Source organism: Pleurodeles waltl, chromosome 1_1, assembly GCF_031143425.1.
Source record: "Pleurodeles waltl isolate 20211129_DDA chromosome 1_1, aPleWal1.hap1.20221129, whole genome shotgun sequence".
In the NCBI taxonomy this organism is placed as follows: Eukaryota; Metazoa; Chordata; class Amphibia; order Caudata; family Salamandridae; genus Pleurodeles; species Pleurodeles waltl.
Window position 1 is genome coordinate 14,139,018 of NC_090436.1, and position 20,638 is coordinate 14,159,655.

Genomic DNA, 20,638 nt, shown 5'->3' on the forward strand with positions numbered 1-20,638 from the left:
CCCCTTGTTCCACAGGTACCCTAGATTGGAAATCCACAGTTGTTGCATTGCTGGTTTGTGTCTTTCCTGCATTATTCCTCTAACACGACTTCTTTGTCCTTAGGGGAACTTTAGTGCACTTTGCACTCACTTTTCAGGGTCTTGGGGAGGGTTATTTTTCTAACTCTCACTATTTTCTAATAGTCCCAGCGACCCTCTACAAGGTCACATAGGTTTGGGGTCCATTCGTGGTTCGCATTCCACTTTTGGAGTATATGGTTTGTGTTGCCCCTATCCCTATGTTTCCCCATTGCATCCTATTGTAACTATACATTGTTTGCACTGTTTTCTAAGACTATACTGCATATTTTTGCTATTGTGTATATATATCTTGTGTATATTTCCTATCCTCTCACTGAGGGTACACTCTAAGATACTTTGGCATATTGTCATAAAAATAAAGTACCTTTATTTTTAGTATAACTGTGTATTGTGTTTTCTTATGATATTGTGCATATGACACTAAGTGGTACTGTAGTAGCTTCACACGTCTCCTAGTTCAGCCTAAGCTGCTCTGCTAAGCTACCATTATCTATCAGCCTAAGCTGCTAGACACCCTATACACTAATAAGGGATAACTGGGCCTGGTGCAAGGTGCAAGTACCCCTTGGTACTCACTACAAGCCAGTCCAGCCTCCTACAACACATAGCTAAAAAGTTTTGCATTTCCTCTTTTCACTCTTTTCTAAAGTGCTGAAAAGTACTTCTAAACTTTCAAAAAGTTCTTAAAAGTTTAAAAAGTTTTTTTCTGTCTTTCTAAACAGTTCTGAAAACTTTTTTCTCTTTTTCTAAGACTTTAACTCTCTCTAAAAATGTCTGGCACAGGCCAAAATGTTGATCTGTCCAAAATTGCATATGATCACCTTAGCTGGAAAGGAGCAAGGAGTCTCTGCATAGAGAGAGGTTTGAGTGTAGGGAAGAATCCTTCCTTGGAATTATTGCTTAATATGCTTAGAGAACAAGATAAGGCCAAAGGGACCACATCTGTTGAAAAAGTAGCAAATGATTCCCAATCTGATCCAGGGACACCCCCAGGAAAAGATTCAGGAAAGAAAATTCCTAGCCTGCCCATTACTAGACAGTCTAGCATAGTTGGTAATGATGAAGAGCCACACCATACAAATAGTTTTGTCTCACATCATAGCAAGAGCATTTATTCTCACCACAGTAGAAGTGATGTTTCTGTTAGCCAAGCTGCTAGGGTGGCCTCTGTAAGGGACAGGTCTCCTTCTGTTCATTCCCATCATTCCTCTGTGTCTAGAAATGTCCCTCCCACCAACCCTGATGACAGATTGTTAGAAAGGGAACTCAATAAGTTGAGGGTGGAACAAACCAGACTGAAGCTTAAAAAGCAACAGCTGGATTTGGATAGACAGTCTTTAGAACTAGAGAAGGAAAGACAGAAGTTGGGTTTAGATACCCATGGTGGCAGCAGCAGTATTCCCCATAGTCATCCTATAAAAGAGCATGATTCCAGGAATCTGCATAAGATAGTTCCCCCTTATAAGGAGGGGGATGATATTAACAAGTGGTTTGCTGCACTTGAGAGGGCCTGTGTTGTACAGGATGTCCCTCAAAGGCAGTGGGCTGCTATCCTATGGCTATCATTTAGTGGAAAAGGTAGGGATAGGCTCCTTACTGTGAAAGAAAATGAAGCCAATGATTACAAAGTTCTTAAGAATGCACTCCTGGATGGTTATGGCTTAACCACTGAACAATACAGGATAAAGTTCGGAGAGACCAAAAAGGAGTCTTCACAAGACTGGGTTGATTTCATTGACCATTCAGTGAAGGCCTTGGAGGAGTGGTTACATGGCAGTAATGTTACTGATTATGACAGCCTGTATAACTTGATCCTGAGAGAGCATATTCTTAATAATTGTGTGTCTGATTTGTTGCACCAGTACTTGGTGGAGTCTGATCTGACCTCTCCCCAAGAATTGGGAAAGAAGGCAGACAAATGGGTCAGAACAAGGGTGAACAGAAAAGTTCATACGGGGTGACAAAGATGGCAAGAAGAAGGATGGCAAGTCTTCTGACAAGGGTGGGGATAAATCTAAATATGAGTCTTCATCAGGCCCACAAAAACACTCTGGTGGGGGTGGTGGGCCCAAATCCTCTTCAAATCAAAACAAGGAAAAGAAACCATGGTGCTATTTATGTAAAATAAAAGGCCATTGGACAACAGATCCCAGTTGTCCAAAGAAAAGCACCAAGGCTCCTACCACTACAACCCCTACTGCTACACCTAGTTTCCCTACTAATAGCAGTGGTGGTGGGAGCAAACCTACTAATAGCCAATCCAAGGGAGTAGCTGGGCTCACTATTGGTAACTTAGTTGGGGTTGGTCTTGTTAGGGAGACCACAGAGGCTGTGTTAGTCTCTGAGGGGGCTATTGATTTAGCCACCTTAGTTGCTTGTCCCCTTAATATGGATAAGTACAAGCAGCTACCCCTAATAAATGGTGTTGAGGTTCAGGCCTACAGGGACACTGGTGCCAGTGTGACTATGGTCATAGAGAAACTGGTCCACCCTGAACAACACCTACTTGGTCACGAGTACCAAGTAACCGATGCTCACAACAACACACTTAGCCACCCCATGGCTGTTGCAAATCTCAACTGGGGGGGGGGTTACTGGTCCAAAGAAAGTTGTGGTAGCCACAGATTTACCTGTAGACTGTCTACTAGGAAATGATTTGGAGACATCAGCTTGGTCAGATGTGGAGTTGGAGGCCCATGCAGCAATGCTGGGCATCCCAGGGCATATTTTTGCTTTAACCAGGGCTCAGGCCAAAAAGCAAAAAGGACAGGGAAGCTTGGATCCTGGAACAATGGACCAAGTGCTCCCTAAAGCTAGGGCTAGTAGAACTAAACCACTTCCTACTATCCCTCCCTCTACAGTGGATTCTACTTCTGAGGAAGAAGAATTCCCTCCCTGTGCAGAACCTACACCAGAGGAGCTTGAATCAGACACTGCTGATCTTTTGGGTGAAGTTGGGCCTGCCAGGGAGGAGCTGAGTGTGGCACAGCAAACCTGTCCCACATTAGAGGGTCTGAGACAGTAAGCTGTCAAACAGAATAATGGGTCATGTCAGTGACTCTCACAGAGTTTACTGGGAGGACAATCTCTTGTATACTGAGGCAAGGGATCCTAAACCTGGAGCTGCCAGGAGATTAGTGATCCCTCAGGAGTACAGAAAGTTCCTCCTAACTCTTGCTCACGACATTCCCCTAGCAGGACATCTGGGACAAATGAAAACTTGGGACAGACTTGTTCCCTTGTTTCATTGGCCTAGGATGTCTGAGGACACAAAAGAGTTTTGTAAGTCCTGTGAAACCTGTCAAGCCAGTGGCAAGACAGGTGGCACCCCAAAGGCACCCCTTATTCCACTGCCTGTGGTTGGGGTTCCCTTTGAAAGGGTAGGGGTTGACATAGTTGGCCCCCTTGACCCTCCTACTGCTTCAGGCAATAGGTTTATCTTGGTGGTAGTGGACCATGCCACAAGATATCCTGAGGCAATTCCTTTAAGGACCACTACAGCTCCTGCAGTGGCAAAGGCCCTCCTGGGAATATTTTCCAGGGTGGGTTTTCCAAAGGAAGTAGTATCAGACAGGGGAAGCAATTTCATGTCTGCATACTTAAATGCCATGTGGAAGGAGTGTGGTGTAACCTACAAATTCACCACACCCTATCATCCACAAACAAATGGACTGGTGGAGAGATTTAATAAAACTCTCAAAGGCACGATTATGGGTCTCCCTGAAAAACTCCGCAGGAGATGGGATAACTTGTTACCATGCCTCCTTTTTGCCTACAGGGAGGTACCCCAGAAAGGAGTGGGCTTTAGCCCCTTTGAACTTCTTTTTGGACACCCTGTTAGAGGTCCACTAACACTTGTCAAGGAGGGTTGGGAACAACCTTTAAAAGCTCCTAAGCAAGATATTGTGGATTATGTACTTGGCCTCAGATCAAGGATGGCTGAGTATATGAAAAAGGCCAATAAAAACCTTCAGGCCAGCCAAGAGCTCCAGAAGCAATGGCATGATCAGAAGGCTGTTTTGGTTCAGTACCAACCAGGGCAGAAAGTGTGGGTCTTGGAGCCTGTGGCCCCAAGAGCACTCCAAGATAAATGGAGTGGACCCCACACAATTGTTGAGAAAAAGGGTGAAGTCACTTAGGGTGCTCCATGTCAATCGCCTGAAACCCTACTATGACAGGGCTGATCTCACCCTGCTCATGGCAACTGATGAGGGACAGGAAGAAGACAGTGATCCTCTACCTGATCTCTTCTCTTCCACAGAACAAGATGCTCTAGTGGAAGGTGTAGTTTTGGCTGATTGTCTTACTGCTGAGCAGAAAGACCATTGCATAAATCTCCTGGGTCAGTTTTCTAAACTCTTCTCTACTGTGACAGGTACCACTTCTTGGTGTGAGCACACTATAGATACTGGAGACAGCTTGCCTATCAAAAGTAAGATCTATAGGCAGCCTGACCATGTCAGGGATTGCATAAAGCAAGAGGTGCAGAAAATGCTAGAACTGGGAGTGGTTGAGCACTCTGAAAGTCCATGGGCTTCTCCTGTGGTACTTGTACCAAAACCCCATTCCAAAGATGGAAAGAAGGAAATGCGGTTTTGTGTAGACTACAGAGGTCTCAACCAGGTAACCAAAACAGATGCTCACCTATACCCAGGGCAGATGAGCTCATAGATACACTGGCATCTGCCAAGTATCTAAGCACTTTTGATTTGACTGCAGGGCATTGGCAGATCAAATTATCAGAAGATGCTAAACCTAAAACTGCATTTTCAACCATTGGAGGCCATTACCAGTTCAGAGTATTGCCTTTTGGATTGAAAAATGCACCTGCCACTTTTCAAAGGTTGGTGAACACAGTCCTGCAAGGGCTGGAAGCTTTCAGTGCAGCATATTTGGACGATATAGCTGTCTTTAGCTCCAGCTGGGATGATCACCTGGTCCACCTATGGAAAGTTTTGGAGGCCCTGCAAAAGGCAGGCCTCACTATCAAGGCTTCAAAGTGCCAGATAGGGCAGGGTAAGGTGGTTTATCTGGGACACCTTGTTGGTGGGGGACAGATTGCACCACTACAGGGGAGAATCCAAACAATTGTTGATTGGGTTCCCCCTACTACTCAGACTCAGGTGAGAGCCTTCCTAGGCCTCACTGGGTATTACAGGAGGTTCATTAAGAACTATGGCTCCATTGCAGCCCCTCTTAATGACCTCACTTCCACGAAAATGCCTAAAAAGGTATTATGGACAGCAAACTGTCAGAAAGCTTTTGAGGAGCTGAAGCAGGCCATGTGCTCTGCACCTGTCCTGAAAAGCCATTGTTACTCTAAAAAATTCTATGTCCAAACTGATGCATCTGAATTAGGAGTAGGGGCAGTCCTATCACAACTTAATTCTGAGGGCCAAGATCAACCTGTTGCTTTTATTAGTAGGAGGTAGACCCCTAGAGAAAAGCGTTGGTCTGCCATAGAGAGGGAGGCCTTTGCTGTGGTCTGGGCACTGAAGAAGTTGAGGCCATACCTGTTTGGCACTCACTTCATTGTTCAGACAGACCACAAATATCTACTTTGGCTAAAACAAATGAAAGGTGAAAACCCTAAATTGTTGAGGTGGTCCATATCCCTACAGGGAATGGACTATACAGTGGAACATAGACCTGGGAGTAGCCACTCCAATGCAGATGGACTCTCCAGATATTTCCACTTAGACAATGAAGACTCATCAGGGCATGGCTAGTCTTATTGTCCTTCGTTTGGGGGGGGGGGGGTTGTGTAGGAAAGTACCATCTTGCCTGGCATGTTACCCCCATTTTTCACTGTATATATGTTGTTTTAGTTGTATGTGTCACTGGGACCCTGGTATCCAGGGCCCCAGTGCTCATAAGTGTGCCTGAATGTGTTACCTGTGTAGTGACTAACTGTCTCACTGAGGCTCTGCTAATCAGAACCTCAGTGGTTATGCTCTTTCATTTCTTTCAAATTGTCACTAACAGGCTAGTGACCAATTTTACCAATTTACATTGGCTTACTGGAACACCCTTATAATTCCCTAGTATATGGTACTGAGGTACCCAGGGTATTGGGGTTCCAGGAGATCCCTATGGGCTGCAGCATTTCTTTTGCCACCCATAGGGAGCTCTGACAATTCTTACACAGGCCTGCCACTGCAGACTGAGTGAAATAACGTCCACGTTATTTCACAGCCATTTTACACTGTACTTAAGTAACTTATAAGTCACCTATATGTCTAACCTTTACCTGGTAAAGGTTAGATGCAAAGTTACTTAGTGTGAGGGCACCCTGGCACTAGCCAAGGTGCCCCCACATTGTCCAGGGCCAATTCCCCGGACTTTGTGAGTGCGGGGACACCATTACACGCGTTCACTACATATAGGTCACTACCTATATATAGCTTCACAATGGTAACTCTGAATATGGCCATGTAACATGTCTATGATCATGAAATTGCCCCCTCTATGCCATCCTGGCATAGTTGGCACAATCCCATTATCCCAGTGGTCTGTAGCACAGACCCTGGTACTGCCAAACTGCCTTTCCTGGGATTTCACTGCAGCTGCTGCTGCTGCCAACCCCTCAGACAGGTTTCTGCCCTCCTGGGGTCAAGCCAGGTTTGTCCCAGGATGGCAGAACAAAGGACTTCCTCTGAGAGAGGGTGTTACACCCTCTCCCTTTGGAAAATGGTGTGAAGGCAGGGGAGGAGTAGCCTCCCCCAGCCTCTGGAAATGCTTTCATGGGCACAGATGTGCCCAATTCTGCATAAGCCAGTCTACACCGGTTCAGGGGACCCCTTAGCCCTGCTGTGGCGCGAAACTGGACAAAGGAAAGGGGAGTGACCACTCTCCTGACCTGCACCTCCCCTGGGAGGTGTCCAGAGCTCCTCCAGTGTGCTCCAGACCTCTGCCATCTTGGAAACAGAGGTGCTGCTGGCACACTGGACTGCTCTGAGTGGCCAGTGCCACCAGGTGATGTCAGAGACTCCTTCTGATAGGCTCCTTCAGGTGTTGCTAGCCTATCCTCTCTCCTAGGTAGCCAAACCCTCTTTTCTGGCTATTTAGGGTCTCTGTCTCTGGGGAAACTTTAGATAGCGAATGCAAGAGCTCATCAGAGTTCTTCTGCATCTCTCTCTTCACCTTCTGCCAAGGAATCGACTGCTGACCGCGCTGGAAGCCTGCAAAACTGCAACAAAGTAGCTAAGACGACTACTGCAACTCTGTAAAGCTGACCTGCCGCCTTCTCAACTGTTTTCCTGGTGGTGCATGCTGTGGGGGTAGTCTGCCTCCTCTCTGCACTAGAAGCTCCGAAGAAATCTCCTGTGGGTCGACGGAATCTTCCCCCTGCAACCGCAGGCACCAAAGAACTGCATTACCGGTCCCTTGGGTCTCCTCTTAGCACGACGAGCGAGGTCCCTTGAATCCAGCAACTCTGTCCAAGTGACTCCCACAGTCCAGTGACTCTTCAGTCCAAGTTTGGTGGAGGTAAGTCCTTGCCTCCCCACGCCAGACTGCATTGCTGGGATCCGCAACTTTTGCAGCTACTCCGGCCCCTGTGCACTTCTGGCGGAAATCCTTTGTGCACAGCCAAACCTGGGTCCACTGCACTCTAACGTGCATTGCACGACTTTCTAAGTTGGTCACCGGCGACGTGGGACTCCTTTGTGTAACTTCGGGTGAGCACCGTTTCACGCATCCTTGTAGTGCCTGTTTCTGGCACTTCTCTGGGTGCTACCTGCTGCTGATAGGGCTCCTTGTCTTGCTCGATATCCCCTCTCTCTCCTGACGCAATTTGCAACATCCTGGTCCCTCCTGGGCCATAGCATCATCCAAAAATGTTTACTGCACAATTTGCAGCTAGCAAGGCTTGTTGGCAGTCTTTCGGCAGGAAAACACTTCTGCACGTCTCTCCACGGCGAGAGGGATCTGTCCTTCAAAGTGAAAGTCTCTAGCCCTTTGTGTTCCTGCAGAAACCTCAGCTTCTTCTGTCCAGTAGAAGCTTCTTTGCACCCACAGCTGGCATTTCCTGGGCATCTGCCCATCTCCGACTTGCTTGTGACTTTTGGACTTGGTCCCCTTGTTCCACAGGTACCCTAGATTGGAAATCCATCGTTGTTGCATTGCTGGTTTGTGTCTTTCCTGCATCATTCCCCTATCACAACTTCTTTGTCCTTTGGGGAACTTTAGTGCACTTTGCACTCATTTTTCAGGGTCTTGGGGTGGGCTATTTTTCTAACCCTCACTATTTTCTAATAGTCCCAGCGACCCTCTACAAGGTAACATAGGTTTGGGGTCCATTCGTGGTTCGCATTCCACTTTTGGAGTATATGGTTTGTGTTGCCCCTATCCCTATGTGTCCCCATTGCATCCTATTGTAACTATACATTGTTTGAACTGTTTTCTAAGACTATACTGCATATTTTTGGTATTGTGTACATATAACTTGTGTATATTTGCTATCCTCATACTGAGGGTACACTCTGAGATACTTTGGCATATTGTCATAAAAATAAAGTACCTTTATTTTTAGTATAACTGTGTATTGTGTTTTCTTATGATATTGTGCAAGTGACACTTGTGGTACTGTAGGAGCTTCACTCGTCTCCTAGTTCAGCCTAAGCTGCTCTGCTAAGCTACCATTATCTATCAGCCTATGCTGCTAGACACCCTATACACTAATAAGGGATAACTGGGCCTGGTGCAAGGTGCAAGTACCCCTTGGTACTCACTACAAGCCAGTCCAGCCTCCTACACTGATGAAGGGTGATACCCTGAAACCTGTCTCAGGATGCATGTTTCTGGTCCAGGGAGGACCCAGCCTGGCAGTTCGGGCTGGACTGTTCCCATGGGAAACAGGGTCAAGACTGATTCACATATGGCTGGGTCCAAACTGGAATGGAATGGCAAGCAAAAAAAACTGATGGATTAAACCCAAATATGTGACTGGAGGTGAATGTTTGATTTTTTCAGCATTCCGTCCATCATCTGTTGTTTTTGCTTTTGTCGCCCCACGTAGGAATGGAATGTCCAGTTGTGGGTCCCGTGCTTGCTATGCCACCAGATTCAAGCTAGCCTGGCTGATGAAATGTGATATCCTGAAATTGGTTCCAGGATGCTTGTTTCTGGTCTAGGGAGGACCTGGTCTGGCATTTCAGGCTGGACTGTTCTCCTGGGGAACAGGGTCAAGACTGATTTGCATATGGCTGGGTCCAAACAAGGCTTGGCAAGCAAACTTCTGATGGATTAAACCCAGATCTGTGACTGGGGGTTAATGTTTTATTTGTTCTGCATTCTGTCCATCATCTGTTGTTTTTGTATTTGTCACCCTAAGTGGGAAGGGTATGCCCAGATGTGGGTTCCGTGTTTGCTATGCCACCAGATTCAAGCTAGCCTGGCTGATGAAGGGTGATACCCTGAAACCGGTCTCAGGATGATTGTTTCTGGTCCAGGGAGGACCTGGTCTGGCAGTTCGGGCTGGACTGTTCTCCTAGGGAACAGGGTCAAGACTGATTTGCATATGGCTGGGTCCAAACTTGAATGGCATGGCAAGCAAAAAAACTGATGGGTTAAACCCAGATCTGTGATTGGGGGTGAGTGTTTGATTTGTTCTGCATTCTGTCCATTATCTGTTGTTTTTTAGTATATTACTCAGTCACCCTGGTGGAGAATGGCCCAACCGCTTAATTAGAAATCAGGACCATAGTCAGGCAGAAGACCAACAGCAGGTTCCTGTCCAGGTCCAGTTGCCACTGGTCACCCAGGTACTTTGCAGAAAAGACTTCTTGTTGTGTCGCTTGGCTTGAACAGGAAGCCTTATGGCCCTTGAAGTCCACTTCCTTGCCCTGGGTACAGGAGGTAGCTGAGCCAGTCCTTAAGGGCTCTTCTCAGGTCACAGACTGCAGGTCCAGTCCTCTTCTGATCTTCCGCAGGTCCAGGAAGTATTCTGAAGTGAGCGCCTGGAGGTGCCTGACGCTAGCCAGTGGGTGGCTGTGACTCCTAGATAGGCCCTAACCACTGAAGTGAAAGTCCCAGGGCCAACCTACCTATTCTGGGCATTTTCAAGAAGGTGAAAGACTTTGACAACAGTAAATTTGGGCTTTAAGGGGTGGGTGGGTGTATAGAGTGTACCATGGTAATCCTAGTGCCCTCCAACATCTGACACTAAAACTCAGGTTGAGGGGGCAACTGTAACATCAGTAAACTTAGAGACAGGCATCTGGCAGGACAAAAGCAGAGCCCTGCAGTAACCAGGCAGTGGATTCACTAGAAGTGTCTTGGTATCCTGTTCTCTCCCCATTCAAGTGTTCCCCAAAGGTTATATGTAAACCCAGGGACATACGTCTAATAGGACAAAAGCGGAGTCCTTCAGCAACCGGCCGTAGTTCCACAAGAATTGTCTTGGTATCCTGTTCCCTCCCCATTCAAGTATGCCACAGAGGTTACATGTAAACCTAGGGACATAAGTCTGATAGGACAAAAGTGGAGTCCTTCAGCGACCGGGCCATGGATCCACAAAAATTGTCACCTTTGAAATGCATCCCAAGTGTTGTACGTGGACCCAGCACACCTGGTAAGCAGCATTGGATACTTAAGCTGGCTTTGACTCCGTGGTGTCAAAACGAATGCTCACAGCCCCCTCCCTGCATATTCGGCAGAGTTCAATCGAGTCATCTCTGCCCATTCAGCTCAGCCTGCGTGCTCCTAGGAGGCTTTTCACGCCTATTCACACAATATCAGTGCTAATTGCTGGGTAGGAGAAACTAGAGAGCCAATGCAAATTAGCATCCAGAACCTCAGACAGGGAAAAGAGAACTTTCTTACGTTACTTTTCCTCAATACTTACTAAGCTGATTTCACCATTGGATTGAAGTTTTCTTAACGTAGCTGTTCAGTAATTTTTCTAGCTTCTAATTGGTCCCATTTGTGAGTTACAGTATAAGAATTTTAATGTGCACTCTGGTTCTCTAGAAACACAGCTTAGTCTGCCACAGGGAAAATAGTTTTTAGGTATTATTGAACAAAAGTCAACAAAACAGCATGTTAATATTAAACTCCTACATATCCTACTTTGACATACCATGAACCCTGCCTTGCGGCTACAAGGCCTACATAGGGGTGACTTAATAATATTTAAAACTGAGGTTTTTACCTTTTAAAAGGAATCATTTTGATAGGTCGAACTGCGGTTTTTACACTGCGATGATCAGGCTACAATTGTAGGATGAGACCATGTTTTCTCCATCACAGTAGCGGATCGCACAATAGGTGCTGCACTCCCTTAGCCATATTTAACTTCCAGGCCGGGTACATTTTGTATCATGTAATAGGACCTTTCAGGCAAGGTAAGTAGATCAATTGGGTATAAGCAAATGTTACCATGTCAAAAAGGGGAGCACAGGGACTTTACTACTAGTTAACATGGGTAAACTGCACAGAGTTCTACAGTCAGCAAACACAGATGGGAGAAAAATCTGGGGGTACGCCATGAAAAAGTTGATAACTTCCTACAGAGGCCTATTTCAATTACATGAATAAACAAGCATTTGCAATGCAACAAGTCTCGCATTTCAGTGAGTTAGAGCTATTAGCATTGTAAACGCCTAACCTGACATTAAATGAAAAAAAATATATATATATATGCTGTGTAAAACACAGTGCGATCGCGCAGCAAAATAAAGAGAAAACGTAGTCCAGAAACCATACGGAAAACATGGAGCCTCGTATGTTTCCAGTAGTTGGTCGGTGCACTCGAGGAGGGCTAAGCACCAGAAAAGGCATGACGTATGCATGCCTTTCACTAATGAAAGCAAGCGGATTTTAGAAGGCAAGCCCACAAACCAATGTGAGGGACTGATGTAACATGGGCGCGGTTAGAAGCCCAAAAAGAGATTTTAACAGGGGACGGAGCGCTTTGCACTCGCCCCTAAAAAGCAGGTGTTCCGAGCATCTTCTGGAGCCGAGATGTGTCCCCAGAATTGCTTTTATAACTTAGAAGCTGTAAGCCACCAGCACTCATGCTAACATTAAAAGAATGTAGACCATTGGCACGTTGAAACCTCCTTTAAAGACTAGAAAGCATTTTAGGGCCAGTAACGACTGGTATAGATCTTCCGATGCACCATTCCAATGTCTGTCCTTCTGTTTCATCCTGTTTATGTTAAAAGATTCTTTCCCTCAGTAGCTGGAATGTTCTAATAGCATTAAAGCCCTTCTGCCCTAGGCTACACAAGTTGCTGAAGGCCCTTGTCACACCTCCTCGGGGCTTTTAACAACTGGTATAGCCCCTGGAAGTCAGTATATGAAGAATAATAGATGAGTAACAGTGGATATGGGGGATGCTTTTCGCCGAGGTGTTCTGTGTGGCATCAAAGAGACAACGTGAGGGAAGCCTGAACAGGGACGTAGCTTGGTCAGTAAGGTTCGGGGTGTGAACTTCAGATTTCCCAAAGTTAGTGCTGGCATATCTTGTGAAAATACATTATATGAGAAGCAGGGATGACGGGCACTTATATTGTTAGGACTAATTAAAACACAATATTTTTCAAGCAAAGCAAAATTTTTAAGACCTTTAAAACAGAGCCAAGAGAGCGAGTGTGTGTACGTGTTTTTGTCTGTGTGTATGTAATAATCCCAGGTGAAATCCAGCAGACACCTCACCATACCGACTGAAAGCACCTGTACCCAACTATTTACTACAGAATACATTCTTTAGGGGGGCGTAACACCCCAAACACCCATTCTGAAGCTACGCCCCTGACCTTGAGTTGCCCATGATGGTACTCAGGCACCTAAGGGCCTTTAACAACAAGTGTAGCCTTGGGCAGAAGGGCTCTATTGCTAATAAAACATTCCAACCACTGAGGGAAGAATCTCATAACAAAGACAGTAAAAAAAAATACCAATGCATAATAAGCCCATCATTTGTACCCACATATCATTTAATGTTATGAATGGTCCTCAAAATCTGCCCCTGGTTTAATCTGCTATGAATAATGGGGGCGCCATACATAACATGGACTCTCTTCTCTGTACCAAATGTAAAAAACGAATTAAACTGGCCTCAAGCGCCAATCCTCTACCTCCCTCTATGCCACCCCACGCCACCCCTTCTCGAAGCTGTGACCTCTGCCCTCCATCAGATGAAAGGGCCAGCACTGCAGCTGCACTGACCGCCTCTCAAGGAGCCTGGGGTCCTTTATGATGAACCAACAGAGGGTCACAACTTTTGTTGGCCATTGTTGCTGCTTCACAGCAGGGTGTAATCAGAATTAGAATCTGGTGTCCACACTGGTGGCTCTCAGCAAGAGCTGTGGGCTCACTGTCCCCTAGGAAATCCGCACATTAGTAGCATACCCAGGGAGTTTGAGGGTCGGGGGGCGGTGTTACCCTCAAAGTCTATCAGGTAATGTGTCCAAGAAACAAGATTGAAACAGCAACACTCATGGATTTTGACGCATCCCCAGATTTACCAACCGTGGTAAACCTGCGGATGCACCAAAATCCTACGTCACCTCCGGAGAAGCGCAACGCAGAGAAATATCTTCATTTCTCCTTCTTTTTGTTCCTATGGGTGCTGCATTTAGCAGCATGCTTAGAAAGAGAAGAAAGCCTCACAGGATTATTTATGTGCAGGAAGGTGCTCCTTTCTCTGCCAAAACAATCCTGCAGGCAAAGCAGGCACAATTGAACCCTGATGCTAAGGTGCCTGCGTTGGCCCTTGGCAGCCCATTGTGTGCCAACGCATGAGGAAAGGACACAAATGGGCCATATTTCTTAAATACTGCGCATTCCTGCCCTTTCCAAGTGACGCAGCGCAGGAAGGTGACTTGCTGCACTGCTCTGCACCACTTATTTGTAAATCTGGCCTAAATTTGGATTTTAAACGATTGGTGCAGAAAAGCATTTCAATATTAAGTGCCTGCTGCTCCCCTGCTTAGCTGCCAAATGCTTTACGCAGTAAGCACACTGCTACTGATAAATATAATCTCTTTTTCAAAAACTGAAAAGTGTAGAGTTGGTAAATTGTAAAATAACAATAATCTGAGAAGACTCCTGACCACTTGTCCCACTCCATGTTTTACAGCTTGTGGACACCTCGTACAGCAGGGCAATGGAAGAGGAGCACCTTGCGAAAATTGATAGAAAAAAGCTTAACGCTAGCCAGGCTGTTGATGCTGATTACGCAGGAGCTGTATACTATGACCGAGGACACCTCAACCCAACTTCACACCATGTGGCTGGACCCGCCTCCAAGTCCACCTGCACCTTAACCAACATTGTGCCACAGGACAGTACACTCAACCAGGGGCCATGGGCCCAATATGAAGATGCCACGATGAAAAAAAACACTACTGGGTGCCAAAAGACTTACGCCATTGTAGGCGTCATCCCTGGGAAGAAGACCATATCGAGTGGGCGGGTTAATGTCCCCAGCAAGATGTGGGCTGCAGCCTGCTGTATTACCACAACAAGGGGGGTGAAGTCCTGGGCCGTGATTGCTAACAATACTAAGACAGGGATAGTAAAGTCAATCACTGTAAAGGAATTGCAGGAAGAAATAGGAAATTACACAAAGCGAGGTGTCCATTTGTTCCATGAGGAATGCCCCGAATACTGTGAGCCTGAAGATGAAAATAGCCTGTGGCCAGTGGATGCTAGTCACATCCCTTCAGAGTTATAGTGGCTTAGATGTACCCTTCCATCCTTCATCCCAGTGTAGCTTCTCCCTCTTGGTTGGAACATTCCATCCCAGATAGGTGAAACACTATAGATATATACAGCTCTCATGCAAAGGGCTATACCATTCTGGGCATTAGACATTTAGGAGCATAGTTATAAGAGGAGTTGCGTTGCTCTTGCAACACGCAAATCCAAAATGTGATTTATCAAGCCACGCAAGGCCACCTTCCGTGGCCCTGGTGGTTTGATAAATGTGTAGTAGCGTGAAGCAGCACAAAACGCTGCATACATTACTCTCCCCCCAGGAGGCGTTCGTGGGTGTTGCATGGGTGTTCCCACGCATCCACCCGTGGATTTTGACGCAGTCCTAGATTCACCAAGAGTGGTGGTACACATGGGAATGTGCCAAAATGCTTCACCTCCCTGCACAAACACAATCCTTCATGCAATGCAGGCAAGGTGCCAGGGTGCCTGCATTGGTGCTAGGCAGCCCATTGAACGCCAGTGCAGGGCAAAGGACAGGAATGCGCTATATTCGTCATGCCTGCCCTTTTCCACTCACGGAGCACAGCAAAGAGACTTGCTGCCCTTCGCTGCATGACAGTTTTATAAATATGCCCCACAGCTTTTACGGAGAGCACATAACAACCATTAGAACATAAGAAGGCTGGGAGCTCCATTGAAGACAATGTAATGGCTTAAGACAACAATGGCTTTTGCAGATGTGCTCAAACTTGCCAATGCTTGTTTTCTTTCTTTTTCCTTGTTTAGGTTAGAATGCTCTAACTGCATTATAGCCCTTATGCCTCAGGAGGTACCACTCGTTAAAGTCCCTTCCCTTTTTATAGGCCCGTGCCTGAGATGTAGGCTTCTAGCTTGTGGAATAGCCCTTAATGACTACTATTGCCCTCGGCCATGGGTTATAATCCTGTAGCATAGCTACTGACTGACAGCTGTAATGCCATGTTAGGTTCCATTAGCTCCTATAGGAATCTATGTGTATGCAAATACACATAGATTCCTCTCATATATGTAAGAGCAGACCTTGCTACCAAGCAATGAAGCATTGTGTAACTGGTTATGTTGTGAGTGGGAGTGAGTGTAGGGGGTTAGATGAGAATGGGGGGTTTTGAGGGATCATTATTCTCATGAAACTGACCCTGGGTTAAACACTCTAAATAAAAGTGTCATTCACTTGTAACTAAAATTCAAATAAAATAAATTTGCTGCATATTACAAATGCCTGTCACTGCTTCAATAAACACGGACAAGGCAAGAATATTTTGAAAAATATTTCATACCTCTGAAAAACACATGAAGAGAATAGGTGCCTTAAGAAATTGACCTGCAGCGTGTAGGTGCATTTGACACATTCACACAACCACTTAAATATCCTTATGTTTTACACCCTTTCCCTGTATCCCTGGTGCTTGATGTTTCCCCATCCACTCACACTTTACCAAATTGTTGGGAATTCTTAACCTGGGTGCCCTACTGTGGGCCTGGCAGTGCCAACCAAATGATTGTGTATACTGTGGTGCCCCAGTGTGGGCCTGGGAGTGCCAACCAAATGATTGTGTCTGCTGTGGTGCCCTAGTGTGGGCCTGGGAGTGCAACCAAATGATTGTGTCTGCTGTGGTCCCCTATTGTGGGCCTTGGAGCTCCAACCAAATGACAGTGTCTGCTGTGGTGCCCTCTGTGGGCCTGGCGGTGCCAACCAATTGACTGTGTCTGCTGTGGTGACCTAGTGTGGGTCTAGGAGTTCCAACCAAATGATTGTGCCTGCTGTGAAGCCCTATTGTGGGCCTGGGAGCTCCCACCAAATGACTGTGTCTGCTGTGGTGACCTAGCGTGGGCCTGGGAGTTCCAACCAAATGATTGTGTCTGCTGTGATGCCCTATTGTGGGCCTGGGAGCTCCAACCAAATGACTGTGTCTGCTGTGGTGACCTAGTGTGGGCCTGGGAGTTCCAACCAAATGATTGAGTCTGCCGTGGTGCCCTATGTGGGCCTGGAAGTGACAACCAAACGATTGAGTCATGTGTTTGTGTTTGGTCGTGTGAGGTTACTAGAGAGTTTGTTCAACTTTTAGTTTAGAACTGGTCTGGGTAGGTTAGTGGCATTAGTTTGTAGTGTGTTTTGTGTACGGAAGGTTGTGCAGGACTTTCCATGTGCCTGGTCAGTTGTCCTTTGCTCAGGGGGACAAAGTATATGTGCAACACAATCCTGGCACAATGATGATGCAGTGTTATGCACATGAGGGTGTGATACATTTACCCTGGTTTTAGCATAATGGTCCAACGGTCCTGGGGTGTTTGTTGCTGTGTGCATGACACTCCTGCTGGTTTAGCGGCAAGTGCCAGCTATATGGTACTGATGAATGAATGAATCAAATTTTGTAAAGTGAGAACAGCTGCCCGAAAAGCACATCCTAGCGCTGAAAAGACAGAGGGAGAAAAAACTGAGGATGTTTAGGTGGCTGCGAAAGGGATCTCATGAGCTTTTCTCAAAAGCAAGTTTACAATGGGATCAGGTTGCGATCAACAGTAAATGTGTATCACAGTTTTCAGCGATGAGAATAGATGCACCCCCATCTTCATAGAGAGGAAGTTTAGTGTCTCAAGAAGGTTAGCATTCAAGGTTGCCAATGTGACAGAAGGACAGCATGGTTGTAGCAAATCTAGCTGATACCTAGGGCCTTGCTTCTGAAATGCTGTATGGTTGATCACAAGTGCATTAAAATGTATCCTTTTATGCACAGGGAACAAGTGTAGCTCCTTGAGATTGTGGGAAACTGACTGGTACTGAGGAACCTTGAGAATGTGTCTGGCTGCCACCCTTTACACTAGATGGAGATGTGTGCAGCATATTGAGGAAGACCAAGATACAGAGCGGGTAATTAGAGAGCCTACAATAGTTTTGTGGGTGTCAAGAGGAAGAATGTCCAAGATTTTTTTCAAAGAACGTCGAAGAGCAAAACAGGGGCTGCAACAGCTGATATTTAAGGTCTAAAATATACTTAATTATCAAATTTGATAACAGACTCCTAGCCACAGAGGCAGCAGTAGTAACTATACCAAGTTCAGGTAGCCACCATGATTGAGACCAGATGGACTTGAAGAACCAGAGATCAGAATCTCAGTTTTTTGGGAGTTCAGTTTGAGACAACTATTTTTCATCTAAAAGGGGACAACAGTGAGGCAATCTTTAAAAGTGTGTTGCGCCAGCATATGATTGACCTCAATAGAGACAATCAATGGCTTGTCATCCAATAGATGACACCGGGTTTAAGCTCCCGAACTGTTGTGGGATCTCTTTAGCGCCTAGGTTGGACACCCTTATTTTAGCATTCGGCCCATTGACTGTGCCTTTTACACTTAGAGACAATTTATTTGTGTTAATATGTTTTAGCAAAGCTTGCTTTTAGCTAGTTGTTTTTATATTATAATCCGGTCCCTCTTTCATGTTACACATCTTATTTGCCATTTCCACATTTTATCAGGCATTTCCACATTTTATGAAATACAAAATTTGATTTGTTAAGCCATGCAGGGCCACTTGTGCCCTTTTCAAAGCTATCATGTATGGTACCTGATATGCTAACCTGTATTTCCACTCCAGGAGCCAGTCCCTATTTTGTAGACAAATCAGTGTGTTGGATGTTCTTAGAACCATGTTTGTGTTATTATATAAACAACACATAGGCCTAAGGAGGGCAGAGGGCATTCCAGTCATGGCCGTCCGGGGATGCACACCTTTCCACAGACCGCTTTGCTGATCCTGGTGCTCACTCTTTAGCTTCCCAGGAGGATGCCATCCTGACAACAAACAGACCACTGCTAGTCTATTCAAGTATGGGGTCAGGGAAGGCAAAAGGGTTACAACCACTATGCTCTCAGATCTAGACATAGGGCTTCAGCAGGGATCTCTAGACTTTCTAGAATCATACAAAATGATGGGGTTGTTTATCTGCTTTACCTTGTTTGTAATACAGATGATTGTATTAAGTTTCATCTGCCTTATTATCACAGCTGCTGCTTTATATACTAGGATGCAATTGCTTCAATAAATGCATTGAAATCCAGTTTGTATCTCGTGTCCTTCCTTGGCATGTGTGAGTCACTAAGTAACTGAGTGAAAGGGGCATGATCTGTTTGCACGACTTCTCTGAGGAGTCACAGTGTCAGGTTAGATTGCCACAAATCACACATTCCTTTCTAGAGTGGGTGAGGCACTGCCGGCTAGTCACAAGTTAGGCTGAGAGCTTCCAAAGTGGTGTGGGGATGACTCAGTCTCCCACACCGGGTGGTGCTGCCGCCCTAAACAAGCAGTCTTAGTACCATAATAGGAACCGAATGACAGAGCATGTTTAGCTACTGGGTCTGTATACACATTGAAAAGGGTAGGGCTGAGGCATGAGTGTTGTGCTCTGTTTTTTACAGTGGTAGAAGAGGAAGAGAGAGGATTGAGAGAGACTGATGTACATGTACTGGTAAGGATAGGGTAGACCCACTGCAACCCTGAGCCGCAAACACCTACATCAGTAAGTCTTTGCAACAAGTGTGGTTTGGGACAAAGTAAGGTGGTGGTGCAACGGACATCCAGTATAGCTTTTAGGTGCTCAGATTCCATAAATAAAGCTGTTTCTGCACTATGTTGTTGTCAGAATCCTGATTGTGAGTCATGGAGAAGTCAGTGTATACTACAAGATAACTAGATTGTTGAGTATTGACCAATTTGTCTAACATTTTGCAGGTCGCCAAGAGAAGGGAGACAGAAAGCATATATAAAATAGAGAGAGGGAAGATGGTGATAAGAAGACAGATACAGGTTAAAAAATAAGGGAGAGGCAGGATGGAGGAAAGGTGAGAAATATGGAGGTGATATTGAGACAGATGCGAAAGAGACAGACAACAGATTATAAAACAGGAGGGAGAGAGATGAAAGGGAGATAAAAAAGAGATAAAGCCAGTGAGAAGATCAGGAGGGAAAGGAAAGATGAGATATTATAAGGAGATCAGTAGGCAAAACACATGTGATATAGAGGTGGAGGCAGGAGGGTCACGAAAGAGACAGCAACAGTTGAGAGAGACAATAAACAAGACAGACAGCTGAGAAGAAGACAGTTGAATAATGGATGGTGCCAAATCAAAGGTCACATGACATGATTTCCTGTGATTTCATTGGAGTAAAATTTCATGTGATGTCACTTCCGCTACCCCTGGCATTTTGGGCAATTGACGTCCAACCAGACCAGCAGGCGCATCACTCCAGTCCCTCATATGTCCCCCCAGTCTAGGGATAGTGTGAACACATTTCATACACACATTGGAACAGACTCTACCGCCTGGGGTGGGACTCCATCCTCCAGGCTTCTCTGACTCTCGCGCTACTTAAAGCGTTTGTTAATCCCGCAGAGCGGGGCACATGGGAACCGACTCTGCTGCCTGGGGTGGGACTCCATCCCCCAGTCTTCTCTTACTCTTGCGCTACTTAAAGTGCTTGTTAATCCCGCAGGACACGCCTGGGCATACAACCGGGCAAAGACCAGGACAAGACAGGTCCGTCTTTGCCCGTCATCGTCCATAGAGGCCGGGCTGGGCACCTGATTTTCAGAAGTACGTTTATTGAGTTATTTTGTTTTTGGTTATATTGTTATTTTAGCTACTACTTTATTTTACGATGGGGAAACGCAAAGCAGTGGACATTCCTGCTCCATTGAATGGCATAAAAAAATCCAAAAAACGGTCAAGTAACCAAGTGAGCTCTTCAATACATAAATGGAACAATCCCCTAGATGACATTGACATTTTGATTGAAAAGGTGGAGGCTATTTTGAAAAGTAATCCTAACCCACCACTGTCTACAAAAAGCAGC

At 45.8% G+C, this 20,638-nt stretch overlaps 1 protein-coding gene across 1 annotated transcript in view; it reads left to right on the forward strand.

The window, feature by feature from the left end:
- Window positions 1-18,845, forward strand: part of LOC138254117 (endonuclease domain-containing 1 protein-like) — a 127,271-nt gene extending 108,426 nt beyond the window's left edge. The window contains exon 3 of the mRNA XM_069205811.1: window positions 14,168-18,845. Coding sequence (XP_069061912.1) covers window positions 14,168-14,764 — 597 coding nt within the window. The 3' untranslated portion in view covers window positions 14,765-18,845. The remainder of the gene's footprint in view (window positions 1-14,167) is intronic.
- Window positions 18,846-20,638: the final 1,793 nt, after the last annotated feature.